Genomic DNA, 13,015 nt, shown 5'->3' on the forward strand with positions numbered 1-13,015 from the left:
GGAACGTTTTGAAGATTCTCATCAAGCTCAGCTTTGTCGGAAGACTTGCCTTGATCTCTGCGCTTTCCACCACCAAGCTGAGGGTCACGATGGTGCCGAGGCAGAGACTGATGATCCCAACTCTGTCTGGGATGACCTGAGGATGGTCCTTCAGGACATGATAGGCCTTCTGCACAAACACACAGGCTGCTGGTTGGATGTTTTCATAATCAGGTTCTTTGGATATGAAAGGAAAATGAAATCTAAGGTTTTTTTGTTTTTTGGTGAATGAGCGTTTTAGAGTCTTAGGGCAAAATAAAGTGCAAACCTTCACAATTCTTGGTATTTTTCACACAGCAATGAGTCAGATAATCAAACAAAGAAGAAAAAATGTTCCAGAATTTGCTGTATAAACTGTTTGTAGTAATTGGTAATGAGAATATTTCCAAAAAAAGTCCTGAGGAGATTGGGCGTTATTTTTTATTGCACCAAGCTACAAAACTAACTGAACGGGATGAGTGAGACGCTCTGCGACCAGGAATAAGACCAAAGCATCGCCACAAATGAAGAACTTAAATGTAAAAAAGGAAGGATTTAAAGTCATGAAACGTCCACTTTCAGTGATTTACTGATTCTGAAAATAGACGAAGTAAAAGAGAAGTTAGACAAACCTCAAAGTATTCAAAACTCAAATCGGTTGACTTCATCTGCCCCGTTTTGAAATACTCCAGAGCCAGACAGATGTAGCCGCGCGAGGCCAGCAGGGCGGAGCGGTACTCCAGCAGCCCTCCTCCGCCGCCCCACAGGTCCAGAATCCCAGGGAACGGACCAGGACCTGGAGGAGCATCCAATGTTCAAACTGAAGAGCCATGAATCCAAAGAAGGCTACAAAACAAAAGCTTATGAAGGGATTTTCATAATTTATCAATAATAATAATACTAAAGAAAAGCATTTGATGCTATAGATCATCAGCTGACTTAATACGAGTTACAACAACATTTCATTTCCCTTTGGGATCAATAAAGTATTTCTGAACTGAATTTAACAAAAATGTTCTGGAGCTCAGCGTGGGTTGCTAGGTAACGGGCGGAACTCAACTTTGGTTGCTAGGTAACAGGCGGAACTCAACTTTGGTTGCTAGGTAACGGCCTGCTGATTTGCGACATTCCTATCGGGAGTTAAATTAGAGCATTTTAATGGAGCAGAATATTCTTGGATACGTGGAGAACCAAAGGTTTCAGTGTTGGGTCCTAAACACATAAATAACATGTGCAATGTGTCCAAGTTATTAACATTTATGTGCTAATGATGCTACATTATAAAGGTCTGGTAATAGTTTGCAGCAGCTTCAGAATGCAAGGACAATTACAAGTATTAAAGAAAAGGTGAGACAAAAATAAATTATCACTAAATTGTGGTGAAAAACATGAACGTAATATTTAGTAAGAAGAAATTTTTAAAATACGTTAAACTCATTACAAAGTGAAATAGAATAGTTTTGTTTTTCAGCATGCTGTGTTTTTTTACTTGTGTATGGAAAGGTTAAAAATGACTGAAATAAATAAATAAAATCGTCCTGCACTGCGGTTTTACCTGGGGGTATGAAGAGACCCCCTCGTAATCCTCCGTCAGTGATTTCGATCCGCTGGATGCCTGGGCCCATGTACCACCTCTCCGTTACCATGGAAACCAGAGGGCTGTTGTCCCGGAAGTCCTCATGTCCATTGTACAGGGAGATGGTGATCAGCATGGGGGTGGTGACGTCCTTCTTCCTCAGCCTGACCAGGGAAGAGTGGAGCAGAATCAGCTGTTGGTTAATTACAAAGTTACATTTACGTTTCCAGATTGATGCAGCACATATATCTATGTGAACGAAGGATGATTGGTCATGTAGGATGTAATTCTCACACACTCTTGCTGAAAAAGTGCTCTGTGGTGGCACCCAGAATGGTAATACAACAACATGGGAGTGAACCGTCTCCTGAAGGTCAAGGGTCAAGTACAGACTAAAATGTGATTATCTAAGAATGATTCTGTGCAAAAAATGTCCGAACATGTTTTATAGACCAGAGACGCATCCTAACCCGTTAAAGGAATCATTTTTAATGTTTATCCGATTGAGCCACGCAAAAATTTCAATCGAGACGCTGAAAACAAATGACACGTACGATATTTCTTTCTGCAAACGTGACGAACTAACCAGTTGATTATCTAACCAAACTAACCAGTTGATTATCTAACCAAACTAACCAGTCGGTTAGTTGGTTAGATATTTGATTTTTAGTCAGAAGACTAAAAACCAAATATCTTTCAATTACTTTAGCAGAACTTGATTGGTTTTGGAACCATTGTGATAAAACTCAGCTTAATTTAAATTTCCGGTGACGTTGGAGTTGAAAATGTCTTGCCTGAGTCCGGTGCGGCTGCCTGGAACCGGACGCAGGCTCCAAATCAAACCCATGGGCTCCCTGCCAGAGTAGGTTCCTCCAAAACTCAGATCCTCCGAAACTAAACACAGAAAACCGAATCAAGCTGAAAGCATCGACATCCAGACTGCATTGGTGGCTCAGTCAGCTGACAAGACATTTTAGAGACCACAACATCTTTTCTTTTAATGGGATAAAATCAGCTTAGAGCTTAAAAAGCTAAAATATTTAGATTTACTTTAATATGTATAATATAAAATTATTTGATTGATTTAAAGCTTTTTTAATATTAAAAATCCTATTTTATTGGTCTAAAGCTCTGAGAAACTTATTGTTGAGCTTTAAATACCTGAAATATATTATTCAGGATGGAATAAATCTTCATATTAGGAGGTTCTACTTTGATTTTTGCAAAACAATAACTGATCTTATGACTGATCTTATATTTTTATTTACCGAGTTGTACATTTACCCCAAGCAGCAACTTATGCTTTTCCAGGAAAATTTACAAGGTGGTAAATATTTTAGTCCTTTTACTTCACATGCATTCACGTTTATTTCCAGTAAAATTTAAAATATTTGTATTAATTTTTATTAGGGGCAGGTTTATGTGTTTTTCACCCATTTTATAGCACAATAGATTAACTTTGTTACCTTCAGTTATTATAAACATGAATCAAATATGATTTAAAAGAAATTTGACTTTGTAATTTAATGCCTTGAAATTGGGCCTCTGTCTCTTTAAAACCTGGGAACTGCAGCTTGGAGGGGGAGCAGCGCCCCAGAGGCGGAGCTAGGTCCATCCAGGCGTAACATGAAGCAAAGCTAAAAGACAGTCGATTTTACAAAACCCTGCATAACATTTTCTGTTAAGCAAAGAGCAAACAGGTGTTCAGGATGTATTTGTCTCCTCAGGCTGATTTGACGGAGACCAGAACCGACCCGACACTCTGCCGCTGTGGTCGCTGAAGTAGTGTCCGTACGCCTCCCAGTCGTCCCCGTCCTCAGAGTGGTGCAGCGAGCGCAGCGTGAACGGCGACACCGGGGGCAGATTCTCCACCAGGACCTCGAACGCCTCGTCCACCAGCGCCCGCGAGGGCCGGACGGAGAGAATCGGAGGAGGAGAGCTCAGAGACATGGCCGCCGATCTGCTGTGGAGAGAAACACGGTGCAGCGCAGCCGCCTTTATATATCCGACTCAAAGTCCAACATGTTTATTATCCTGAGATACAACCGGCAATAAAACGACCAGATTTCACTGCATGTCCTTTAATAATCAGGTTTGCACCGACACTTGGAAGTTACCAAGAGGCAATAAAAATTAACTGATGCAACATTTTTCCAACTGTAAAAGTTTTATTTGATTATTTTATTGTGAGATTTGGGTTCTATTTGATTATAAATAATCCGAAGTGACCTTGAACTTTTAAAATGACCCCAGTTGAACTCGGAGCGTAGAGATAACCGGATGATGACATGCCAGAAACCTCTGATCAATTCAACTTAAGGTGGACTTTTTCCACCTTAAAGACACTTTCACGCCTTTGTCTTTGTGGCGTTTAAATAAACTGATCCCAACAATGTTTGAGAGGAACTAAAGTCCAAACCTGATTGCAGAAATCTGTGACAACTGAGATGAAGCAGAGAGCATCAAAGTTCATCTGGAGGCTTTTAAAAAACTGGTTTTCAGTTGGATAGAAAAGCAGAAAACAAACTTAATTCATCTCAGAATTAAACTCAGAAATTTTTAGATTAATCTCAGATTATCTAGGATCAACTTCCAAGTTTCTCAGTGTCAAAAGTCAAAATTTTTCAACTTTTCAAGCTTGGAAATTTTTCTAGAAAAATTGTAAAATTAATCTAAAACTTTGAGATGTTTTGGTAGAACATTGTTTCCAGTTGTTGGAAAAGTAGGAAACAAATAACAGGTAAAAATTTGCTAGAAAAAAAATAAAAATTAGAAATTTATCTCGGAGATTTTTTTTGAATGAACTTGGAAATTCGAAAGTTTCAAAAGTTGAAATTTTTCCACTTTTGAAACTTATAAATGTTCTTTTTTTTTTTTTACTAGAAAATAGCTGAGATTAATCTCTAAATTTTTGGCAGAAGTTTACTTCTCAATCGCCGTCGTAGTAAAATACAGTGACGTATTGGAGGGGAAACATATGCTGCAGTTCTGCCTTTTGGCCGCTAGAGGGAGGCGGTTTAGCATAATTCTTCAGAGTGTTGAAAGTTTTTAAGCTACATCTTTTAAGCCTTTGTCATTTTTTACAGTAAATGTTAAACTTCTCATATTACATTAATCGTCTTTACTGGGATTCCAGCTTTGTGATCTCTGAATCACTTCAGTAGTCATGGTGTTATCCTGCTGCAAATAATCTGTTTGGTTTTTAATCACCGTCACATGCAGCTGCATTATCCATCATCTGAAGCCATTTCATCATCCGTCTCTCTTGTTTCTGATAATTCAGGTTGTTCATGTGAATCTCTCTCAGCTCGCTCATGGAAAACCTGCTGCAGTGATCAGTGACTTGTTGCACCTGCATGCTTCTGTTTGGTCATTTTTAATGAAAAATTCATTCAATCGTGGATGTGGGAGATTTTAATCAAACCTTGCAACAGAATCAGCCTTTCTATAAAGAAACTTAAAGCTTGCAGCTTTAAAATGAGTTTTCTCTTGACTCTCAGGTTAAATTCAGTATTTTTAATTGTTTTAAACTTATCTTCTTCGCTCCAAGTCTGAAAGACACTGAGAAAGTGTAGGCTTGTGAAAATATGTGACTTTATTCAATTAAATCTCGTCCTTTCTGCCATGTAACCATGGAAACTGAAGCAAATCAAGGCCAGTCCACGTTTTACAAACATGGAAATCCATCAAAGATAAGGAACAATAAGAGAACCTGAATGAAAGAAGAGACAGGACTGCCTGCAGTTAGAGCGAAGGAATCCAACCCCAGCTGGAGCTTTTTAAGCTCCATTTAAACATACAGTGGTGGCAAAAAGACAGTAAACATTTTGAACATCAGAACTGATTTTAGAGAAACTTTTTTTTTCTTAGAGTTAGCACAGGGATGCATTTTTTGGCAACATACATGCCTTATTTATTTTCCCCCATATATGAAACTTATGTATTACATATGATTTTCATGTAGGATGGTCAGTTATGATATTTTTTATATCGGTACTAAAGTCATGTTCAAGATTTTTATTTATTGTCATAATAAATCACACTTAATAATGTTGACAAAATTGTCTGTATTGTGATTGTAAATGGTTCCCCTTTTTACAATTTTTCATTTTATTTATTGAGAGCATCATTAAATATGAATGTATTTGAATTGATTGTTCGACACNGAACCAGGCTGGTAAAGAACCAGGCTGGTAAAGAACCAGGCTGGTAAGGAACCAGGCTGGTAAAGAACCAGGCTGGTAAGAAACCAGGCTGGTAAGAAACCAGGCTGGTAAGGAACCAGGCTGGTAAAGAACCAGGCTGTGGAGACACCAGATATCAAACTGATACACTGAACAGAAAGTATTTACACCCTGGGATGTTTTACCCGTAAAGCTGCTTTAAAAATCAATCATGATCGACATGATGGGGCTTTTTTGACCAAAAAATGCAATAATCAGTTAATCGAACTCTAAATTAGGAAGAGCTCAATAATTTTAATTTGCATGATTTATTATTTTTCTCTTTCTGTCAAAAACTGGATGATAAAATCTTCAGCCTGGTTTTTGTTTTAATTATACTTTTGTTCATAATTCATTATATTTGTTGTTTCTGTTTTGTTAATTTATTTGTGGATATTTAAAATGTTTTCCAGTGTTAATGTTGATTAGGATTTAAAGTTGATTGATATTTCTTGCGTTGTTATTCCGTTATATCATTTGAAGTTGGTCTCAAAACAACAATAACTTCTGGGACAATTTATCATCCAGCAAATTTTGTTATTCTGACAAAATGAATCTCTGCAAAATAACTTCAGATTAAACAAAGAATCTGTAGGAAAAGTCTCAAACTTTCCGGAACGTTTTGAAGATTCTCATCAAGCTCAGCTTTGTCGGAAGACTTGCCTTGATCTCTGCGCTTTCCACCACCAAGCTGAGGGTCACGATGGTGCCGAGGCAGAGACTGATGATCCCAACTCTGTCTGGGATGACCTGAGGATGGTCCTTCAGGACATGATAGGCCTTCTGCACAAACACACAGGCTGCTGGTTGGATGTTTTCATAATCAGGTTCTTTGGATATGAAAGGAAAATGAAATCTAAGGTTTTTTTGTTTTTTGGTGAATGAGCGTTTTAGAGTCTTAGGGCAAAATAAAGTGCAAACCTTCACAATTCTTGGTATTTTTCACACAGCAATGAGTCAGATAATCAAACAAAGAAGAAAAAATTTTCCAGAATTTGCTGTATAAAGTGTTTGTAGTAATTGGTAATGAGAATATTTCCAAAAAAAGTCCTGAGGAGATTGGGCGTTATTTTTTATTGCACCAAGCTACAAAACTAGCTGAACGGGATGAGTGAGACGCTCTGCGACCAGGAATAAAACCAAAGCATCGCCACAAATGAAGAACTTAAATGTAAAAAAGGAAGGATTTAAAGTCATGAAACGTCCACTTTCAGTGATTTACTGATTCTGAAAACAGACGAAGTAAAAGAGAAGTTAGACAAACCTCAAAGTATTCAAAACTCAAATCGGTTGACTTCATCTGCCCCGTTTTGAAATACTCCAGAGCCAAACAGATGTAGCCGCGCGAGGCCAGCAGAGCGGAGCGGTACTCCAGCAGCCCTCCTCCGCCGCCCCACAGGTCCAGAATCCCAGGGAACGGACCAGGACCTGCAGGAGCATCCAGTGTTCAAACTGAAGAGCCATGGATCCAAAGAAGGCTACAAAACAAAAGCTTATGCAGGGATTTTCATAATTTATCAATAATAATAATACTAAAGAAAAGCATTTGATGCTATAGATCATCAGCTGACTTAATACGAGTTACAACAACATTTCATTTCCCTTTGGGATCAATAAAGTATTTCTGAACTGAATTTAACAAAAATGTTCTGGAGCTCAGCGTGGGTTGCTAGGTAACGGGCGGAACTCAACTTTGGTTGCTAGGTAACAGGCGGAACTCAACTTTGGTTGCTAGGTAACGGCCTGCTGATTTGCGACATTCCTATCGGGAGTTAAATTAGAGCATTTTAATGGAGCAGAATATTCTTGGATACGTGGAGAACCAAAGGTTTCAGTGTTGGGTCCTAAACACATAAATAACATGTGCAATGTGTCCAAGTTATTAACATTTATNTTGTGATTGTAAATGGTTCCCCTTTTTACAATTTTTCATTTTATTTATTGAGAGCATCATTAAATATGAATGTATTTGAATTGATTGTTCGACACCTTGTATTGTATGCACTTAAAATTCATTCTCGTCTACATTACCAGTGTACTACTCATTCGTATTGCATGTATTTCAATCAATCACTCAAATTTTATTTGTATAGCACATTTCAGCAGCAAAGCATTTCAAGGTGCTTTACATAATTAAAGAAAAAATAAGAACAGCACATGACATTGAATAAACCGTAAGAAAGAGATTTTGTAAAAGAAAATGTATTTATGTTATTCTTTAGCAGTGATTGTTTTTCCAGTCTATGTTTGCTGAGACAAAAATTCTCAGAGATATTATTATATCAGAAAATATTGAGTAGTTATTTTTGTTACATTTTCTGTCAATAAAATAGAAAATCAAATAATTTTGATAAAACTATCCGTCCGTATTGCCCATCTTTATTCCATGTTTTACTTCTTCTCTACTTTAGCCAAAAAACTCTTACTCCATTATTCCACAATACATGTGCTGAAATTGATAAATTTTACGGAAAACGAGTCTGAAAAGAAAGTATGAAATGTTTCTTTTCTACTGGTGACATTTTCATTTTTCTTTTGAAGTGTAAATGTGACTTAAAATCAATACATCATTTCAATATAAATTTGAAACACATAAATACAACCTTTCACCTTCTGAAATAATGAGCTAACAAACAAATATTGATAATTAAGAAGAAGCTTTATGTTAACAAAACCCACTATCACCTTCAGTAAAAAATAATGAACTCATAATATTCTTTATGTCATTTGACAATTCTGATTTTTTTATTTACAGATCGCATGTGACAGATGGTGGTACCACCAAGGCTGTTAATTTCCCACAAACCGGCACAGACTTCTGCTGTGCAATGAGCTTATAGATTTTATTTTTGCACCAACACACTTCTTTAATTACTGTAGTTCAGTTCATTTGCAGTTTTTACACAATTTTTGCTTGAAGTAATTGATTTTCCAAAAGTTACTGTTATGAATACCATTTTATTTAAGTTAATAATTTTTTTCATTTTTATGTTAAACCAAAATAAAAATTGTTTGTATATGCTTTACATTTAGCAAGGTTGCATGTCAGATTTATTTCCTTGACATCTTAGCAACAGTGATAACAGGACTTTTGTACCGATATAAAAAATATCATAACTGACCATCCTACATGAAAATCATATGTAATACATAAGTTTCATATATGGAGGACAATAAATAAGGCATGTATGTTGCCAAAAAAATGCATCCCCGTGCTAATTTTAAGAATTAAAGAGTTAAAAGAGAACTAACTTTTTCTACATAACCAGAATAGTTCCATAATCTGCTGGTAGAAGTTTTAAATCAATAGGATAATATTTGAGGAAAATAAAGAGGGGATGCATATTTTGGCAGGCTGGAAAAGCAAATTGCCAAAAAATGCATCCCTTTGCTAACTTGGAGAAATAAAGAGCTGAAAGGATTTCACCTTTTCTACGTAATGACACTTGTTCTCTGAGCTAATGCTATAATTTTTATATCAACAGGATGGATGCAAATATTTTCAGGCTCATGAATTAAAATGCATTCCCTCCTACATCAACAGACTAGAAAGTTAAGCTTGATGTAAAATGTTCTACATAAAGGGCCTCTGTTATTATGGTATCAAAAGAAAAAACAGAGAATTTCAAACCATTTGCGGAGAACGTTTTCAACAGAGATGGACTGAAAAAAAGTTTGACTCAATTGTGTCAATAAAGCTGTAAAAAACGTATTTATTTCAAGTAATTTGCAAAATAAAACCCACCATTTTAGGGATTACATGGTTAAGAAACGTGATAATGTTACAAATATCTTTAAAATTTCCTCTTCGGTCATATTTCAGTCCGGTTTCTTGTCAATATGCGAGACTTTAGAGCGATGCGCGCTCCCGCGAGAGGGGATGCAATTTTGGGCAGGCATGCGTTTCTGGGCATAACACCTGTCAACGGAAGAGGGGTCCTGCGAAGGCAGAGAGAAGCTGTAGCCTTCAGCTAGCTGCCTAGCCTCCACCTCGGCGTTATACATTCCTGAGCAAATCGGTTTGACTGACTAAAGTTAAGCCTAAAAACATAATAATTTGATTAAACTGTATTGTCTTACCTGAGATTTGGAGAGTATTTGAAAAGGGATTCTTTGCTTACATTCCTTGTGTAAATGTGCTATTCGTGTTTGAACATTTTAGAATCCGACTAAGATTTTTAACAGCCTTTATTACAAAAGGTGAAAAGTAATAGAGAAATCAGGAGAAAAAAAAAAACATACTTCCAGTCCGTTTTTTATTCCTTCGCCGCTATGTGATTCACGTTGTCACGGTTGCTAAGCAACAGAACGCCACGGTAGAGGCTAAGCAGCTAGCTGAAAGCTACAGCTTCTCTCTTCCGGTCCTCGAAGACCCAATGATGCAAAACCTGACTTCGGACACAGCTGTTCTTTGTTCGACTCCCCCTAGAGGTCTGGATCACTTCTGTTTTCAGCATTTTTTGTTTGCATCTCTTTTTTGTTGCATGTGTTTTTTGCGTCTTTGCTGGGTGTTTGTACCTACTGGCCACCATAAAATACAGTGGTGAAAGTAAATATACCTTCAAATAGTAGCGTTCCAGTATTTTTACAGTAAATTTAGTTTTACGACTGCATTCACATTGAGTAAGCTACTGCAAAGAAAACTGTAATGCTACTTTTTAAAGTACAGCCTTAGTTTTACGATAGGACAGTAATACCTGACCCAGTGTAGGCTTCTTAGAAGTGCTACAATTGGTGCGGTTCTAAAATGCAAAATCTGCATAATCAGAACTTCACATAACACAGAAGAGGATGTGATAAGCAACCTTCAAAACAGAATTTTTATTTAAAGGCACCACTATGCCTCAAACCACATATATTTCCAGTATATTCAAACATTCAAAATGAATAACACAAAACCATTCCTCAGAGAACTGGTAAAAAAAAAATAGGCCTTCAAAGTCCATATATAGTTTCACCAACACTGGAATAAAAATTGAAGACTTTCATTTCACAGCGACATAAACTGGGTTTAACTCATTAATTTCTACAATCTTATGAACATAACGCCGTTCTTAAAGAAATGTCCATGCTTTGGGTATCACTAAACAAATCAAAGAAAATCTAAAATTCAACATGGCTGAAATAATGTGGAATTCTAGTATTAACACAGTTTTAAAATGTGAACCACTAATAGTTTTCAAGAGTCCAAGTGGCACTTACTTTATTAGATGCAGATGAAGGCACCGTCCAACATGGAAAAAGAAAAGACAATACAATTTAGATCCTAAATAATATGGAAACAGAAAGATTTCAAAGAAAAGAAAAGAACAACTAACCTGAATGAGATGCCACTCAAAGTCCATCAAGTTTTTGATGAGCGTGGAAACCTGAACATTGACCGTCACTTTTTCCTTTGAATGAACTGAAGGTGAAGTGTGCTTTTGGAAGTTCATCAAAAGCTACCTTGGATGATCTTGTGATCACTAATGGTGAAGTGTCTTTGGTGCTGCTCTTGTTTTCACCAACATGCAGGAGGAAGGGCTGTCCTGGTTGCACGGCAATGAGGAAGGCTTCAACACTGGCTTGCATCTTTGACATAACGATAAGAAGACGAATAATATAAATTATTAAATATATTTAGCAGCACAGCTACATTCAGATAGCAAACAAAGCCAATGAAAAAGTGCTTCTACAAAGAAGTAGGATCATTAGAATAACCACATACCTGCACATATCTGAAAACATGGTCCACAGTTTGACATGAGCTGTTTTGGATTCTTCTTGTGGCCTTTGGATGTAGGACGAAGCACCTGAACCAACAGAAGAATGCCTGGTTTTCCCAGCCTGGAGGAACAACAGGATAAATAGCAGACACATTAGGATAAAAAATACAAATTTTAAAGAGAAGTGAGCAAAACTAACCAGACCCACCAAAATACTTTGTCCACCTGGTTTACCCTGGAGAGCATTTTTCACCACCTACAACATAAAGCATAAAAATGTCAGAAATAATTACCATGAACACAACTCAGACATTAGGCATTACAGAAATTAGTCAGCTTATAGAAACATTATGGAGAGGATTTCTTCTGACAACCTGTCAGAAGAAATGTGTTGAAGTCATCATAACAGGGTTCAGTCACCAACATGACGTACTAATGAAGAAAAAAAAGAGTCAGCCAATATGTCATTATTTATGATCATTATTATTTATGGAGACAAAAACATTTTGGCTTAGCTTTGATCACATAGATCAAACCACCGGTCCAGCACAGCCACTCTCCCCATTATGCCGTTTACAGCCGAAAACCTCAAGAAAATTAGCTCTGACCGCAGCTAAATAATGTTAACTCAAACAGCCTTTCTGACAGTTTTAATGTTCGTTTAACCACCGACACCCCCTGCTACACCTGCTTGGCTAGCTTTAGCTGCTAACAAAAACAATAAACCAAGGGTGCTCACATTCAGTCCTCCAGAGCTACCGTCCTGCAACTTTTCTATGCATCTTTACTCCAACAGACCAGGATCAGCTCCGAACAGACCTGCTAACCAGCCATTCATTTGATTCAGGTGTGTTAATTGGCGCAGGGAAGCATCTGAAAGTTGCAGGATGGCAGCTCTCAAGGACTGGACTTGAGCTCCCCTGTACTGAACAGTCGTACCGCGATATCCAAACAAATAAACTTACGTTAAGCATAAGTGCAAACAGAAAGTTAATGCATTCATTAAAAATAATCAAAATCAAAAACATGATGGTCTTAACATGGAACTTACCTTGTTTTTTTGTTTGTTTTTTAATAGATCTTTATTGAGATACAGAATACATAACAGTATAAACGCAGCATACATTGTGGTATAATGTCCGCCAAGGAGTTACAAACATTGAGACAACAATTCACCATCACATTACATAAATACATTAAAGAAATAACAAAAAGAGCATGTTTTAATAGCTTTGGGGAACTTACCTTGTTATGATAAGATCCAGACAAGACGCCATACTGCTGTCTCCCGGGCAAACACGATACGTCACAGACATGTTGCGATTGTGGGGGCAACTCTTTATCAAACACCATCTGTTTAGGGAAACTGACAAACCCATCTTTGAATTTGACTAAACAAGTGTTTAATTAACATTGTATTTTTAACATACAACACCAGCACTGGTATTCTAACATTTTTAATTATGCTCTGTAGATTTCGATTCATTCCCAAA

At 37.1% G+C, this 13,015-nt stretch overlaps 1 protein-coding gene and 1 long non-coding RNA gene across 2 annotated transcripts in view; one reads left to right on the forward strand and one right to left on the reverse strand.

Annotated features, from left to right (window-relative positions):
* Positions 1-13,015, reverse strand: part of LOC103154026 (acyl-coenzyme A thioesterase 1-like) — a 19,250-nt gene that overhangs the window by 3,990 nt on the left and 2,245 nt on the right. The window contains exons 3-7 of the mRNA XM_007575163.2: positions 3,349-3,557; positions 2,389-2,488; positions 1,574-1,758; positions 651-814; positions 50-169 (exon numbers count right to left, since the gene is read on the reverse strand). Of these exons, the coding sequence (XP_007575225.1) occupies positions 50-169; positions 651-814; positions 1,574-1,758; positions 2,389-2,488; positions 3,349-3,544 (765 nt within the window). The 5' untranslated portion in view covers positions 3,545-3,557. The remainder of the gene's footprint in view (positions 1-49; positions 170-650; positions 815-1,573; positions 1,759-2,388; positions 2,489-3,348; positions 3,558-13,015) is intronic.
* LOC107833355 (uncharacterized) overlaps positions 1-13,015 on the forward strand; it is a 22,670-nt gene that overhangs the window by 2,187 nt on the left and 7,468 nt on the right. The window contains exon 2 of the long non-coding RNA XR_001659084.1: positions 4,756-4,763. This is a non-coding gene — a long non-coding RNA (uncharacterized LOC107833355). The remainder of the gene's footprint in view (positions 1-4,755; positions 4,764-13,015) is intronic.

This window comes from Poecilia formosa, unplaced genomic scaffold (genome assembly GCF_000485575.1).
Source record: "Poecilia formosa unplaced genomic scaffold, Poecilia_formosa-5.1.2 Scaffold371, whole genome shotgun sequence".
NCBI classification, from domain to species: domain Eukaryota; kingdom Metazoa; phylum Chordata; class Actinopteri; order Cyprinodontiformes; family Poeciliidae; genus Poecilia; species Poecilia formosa.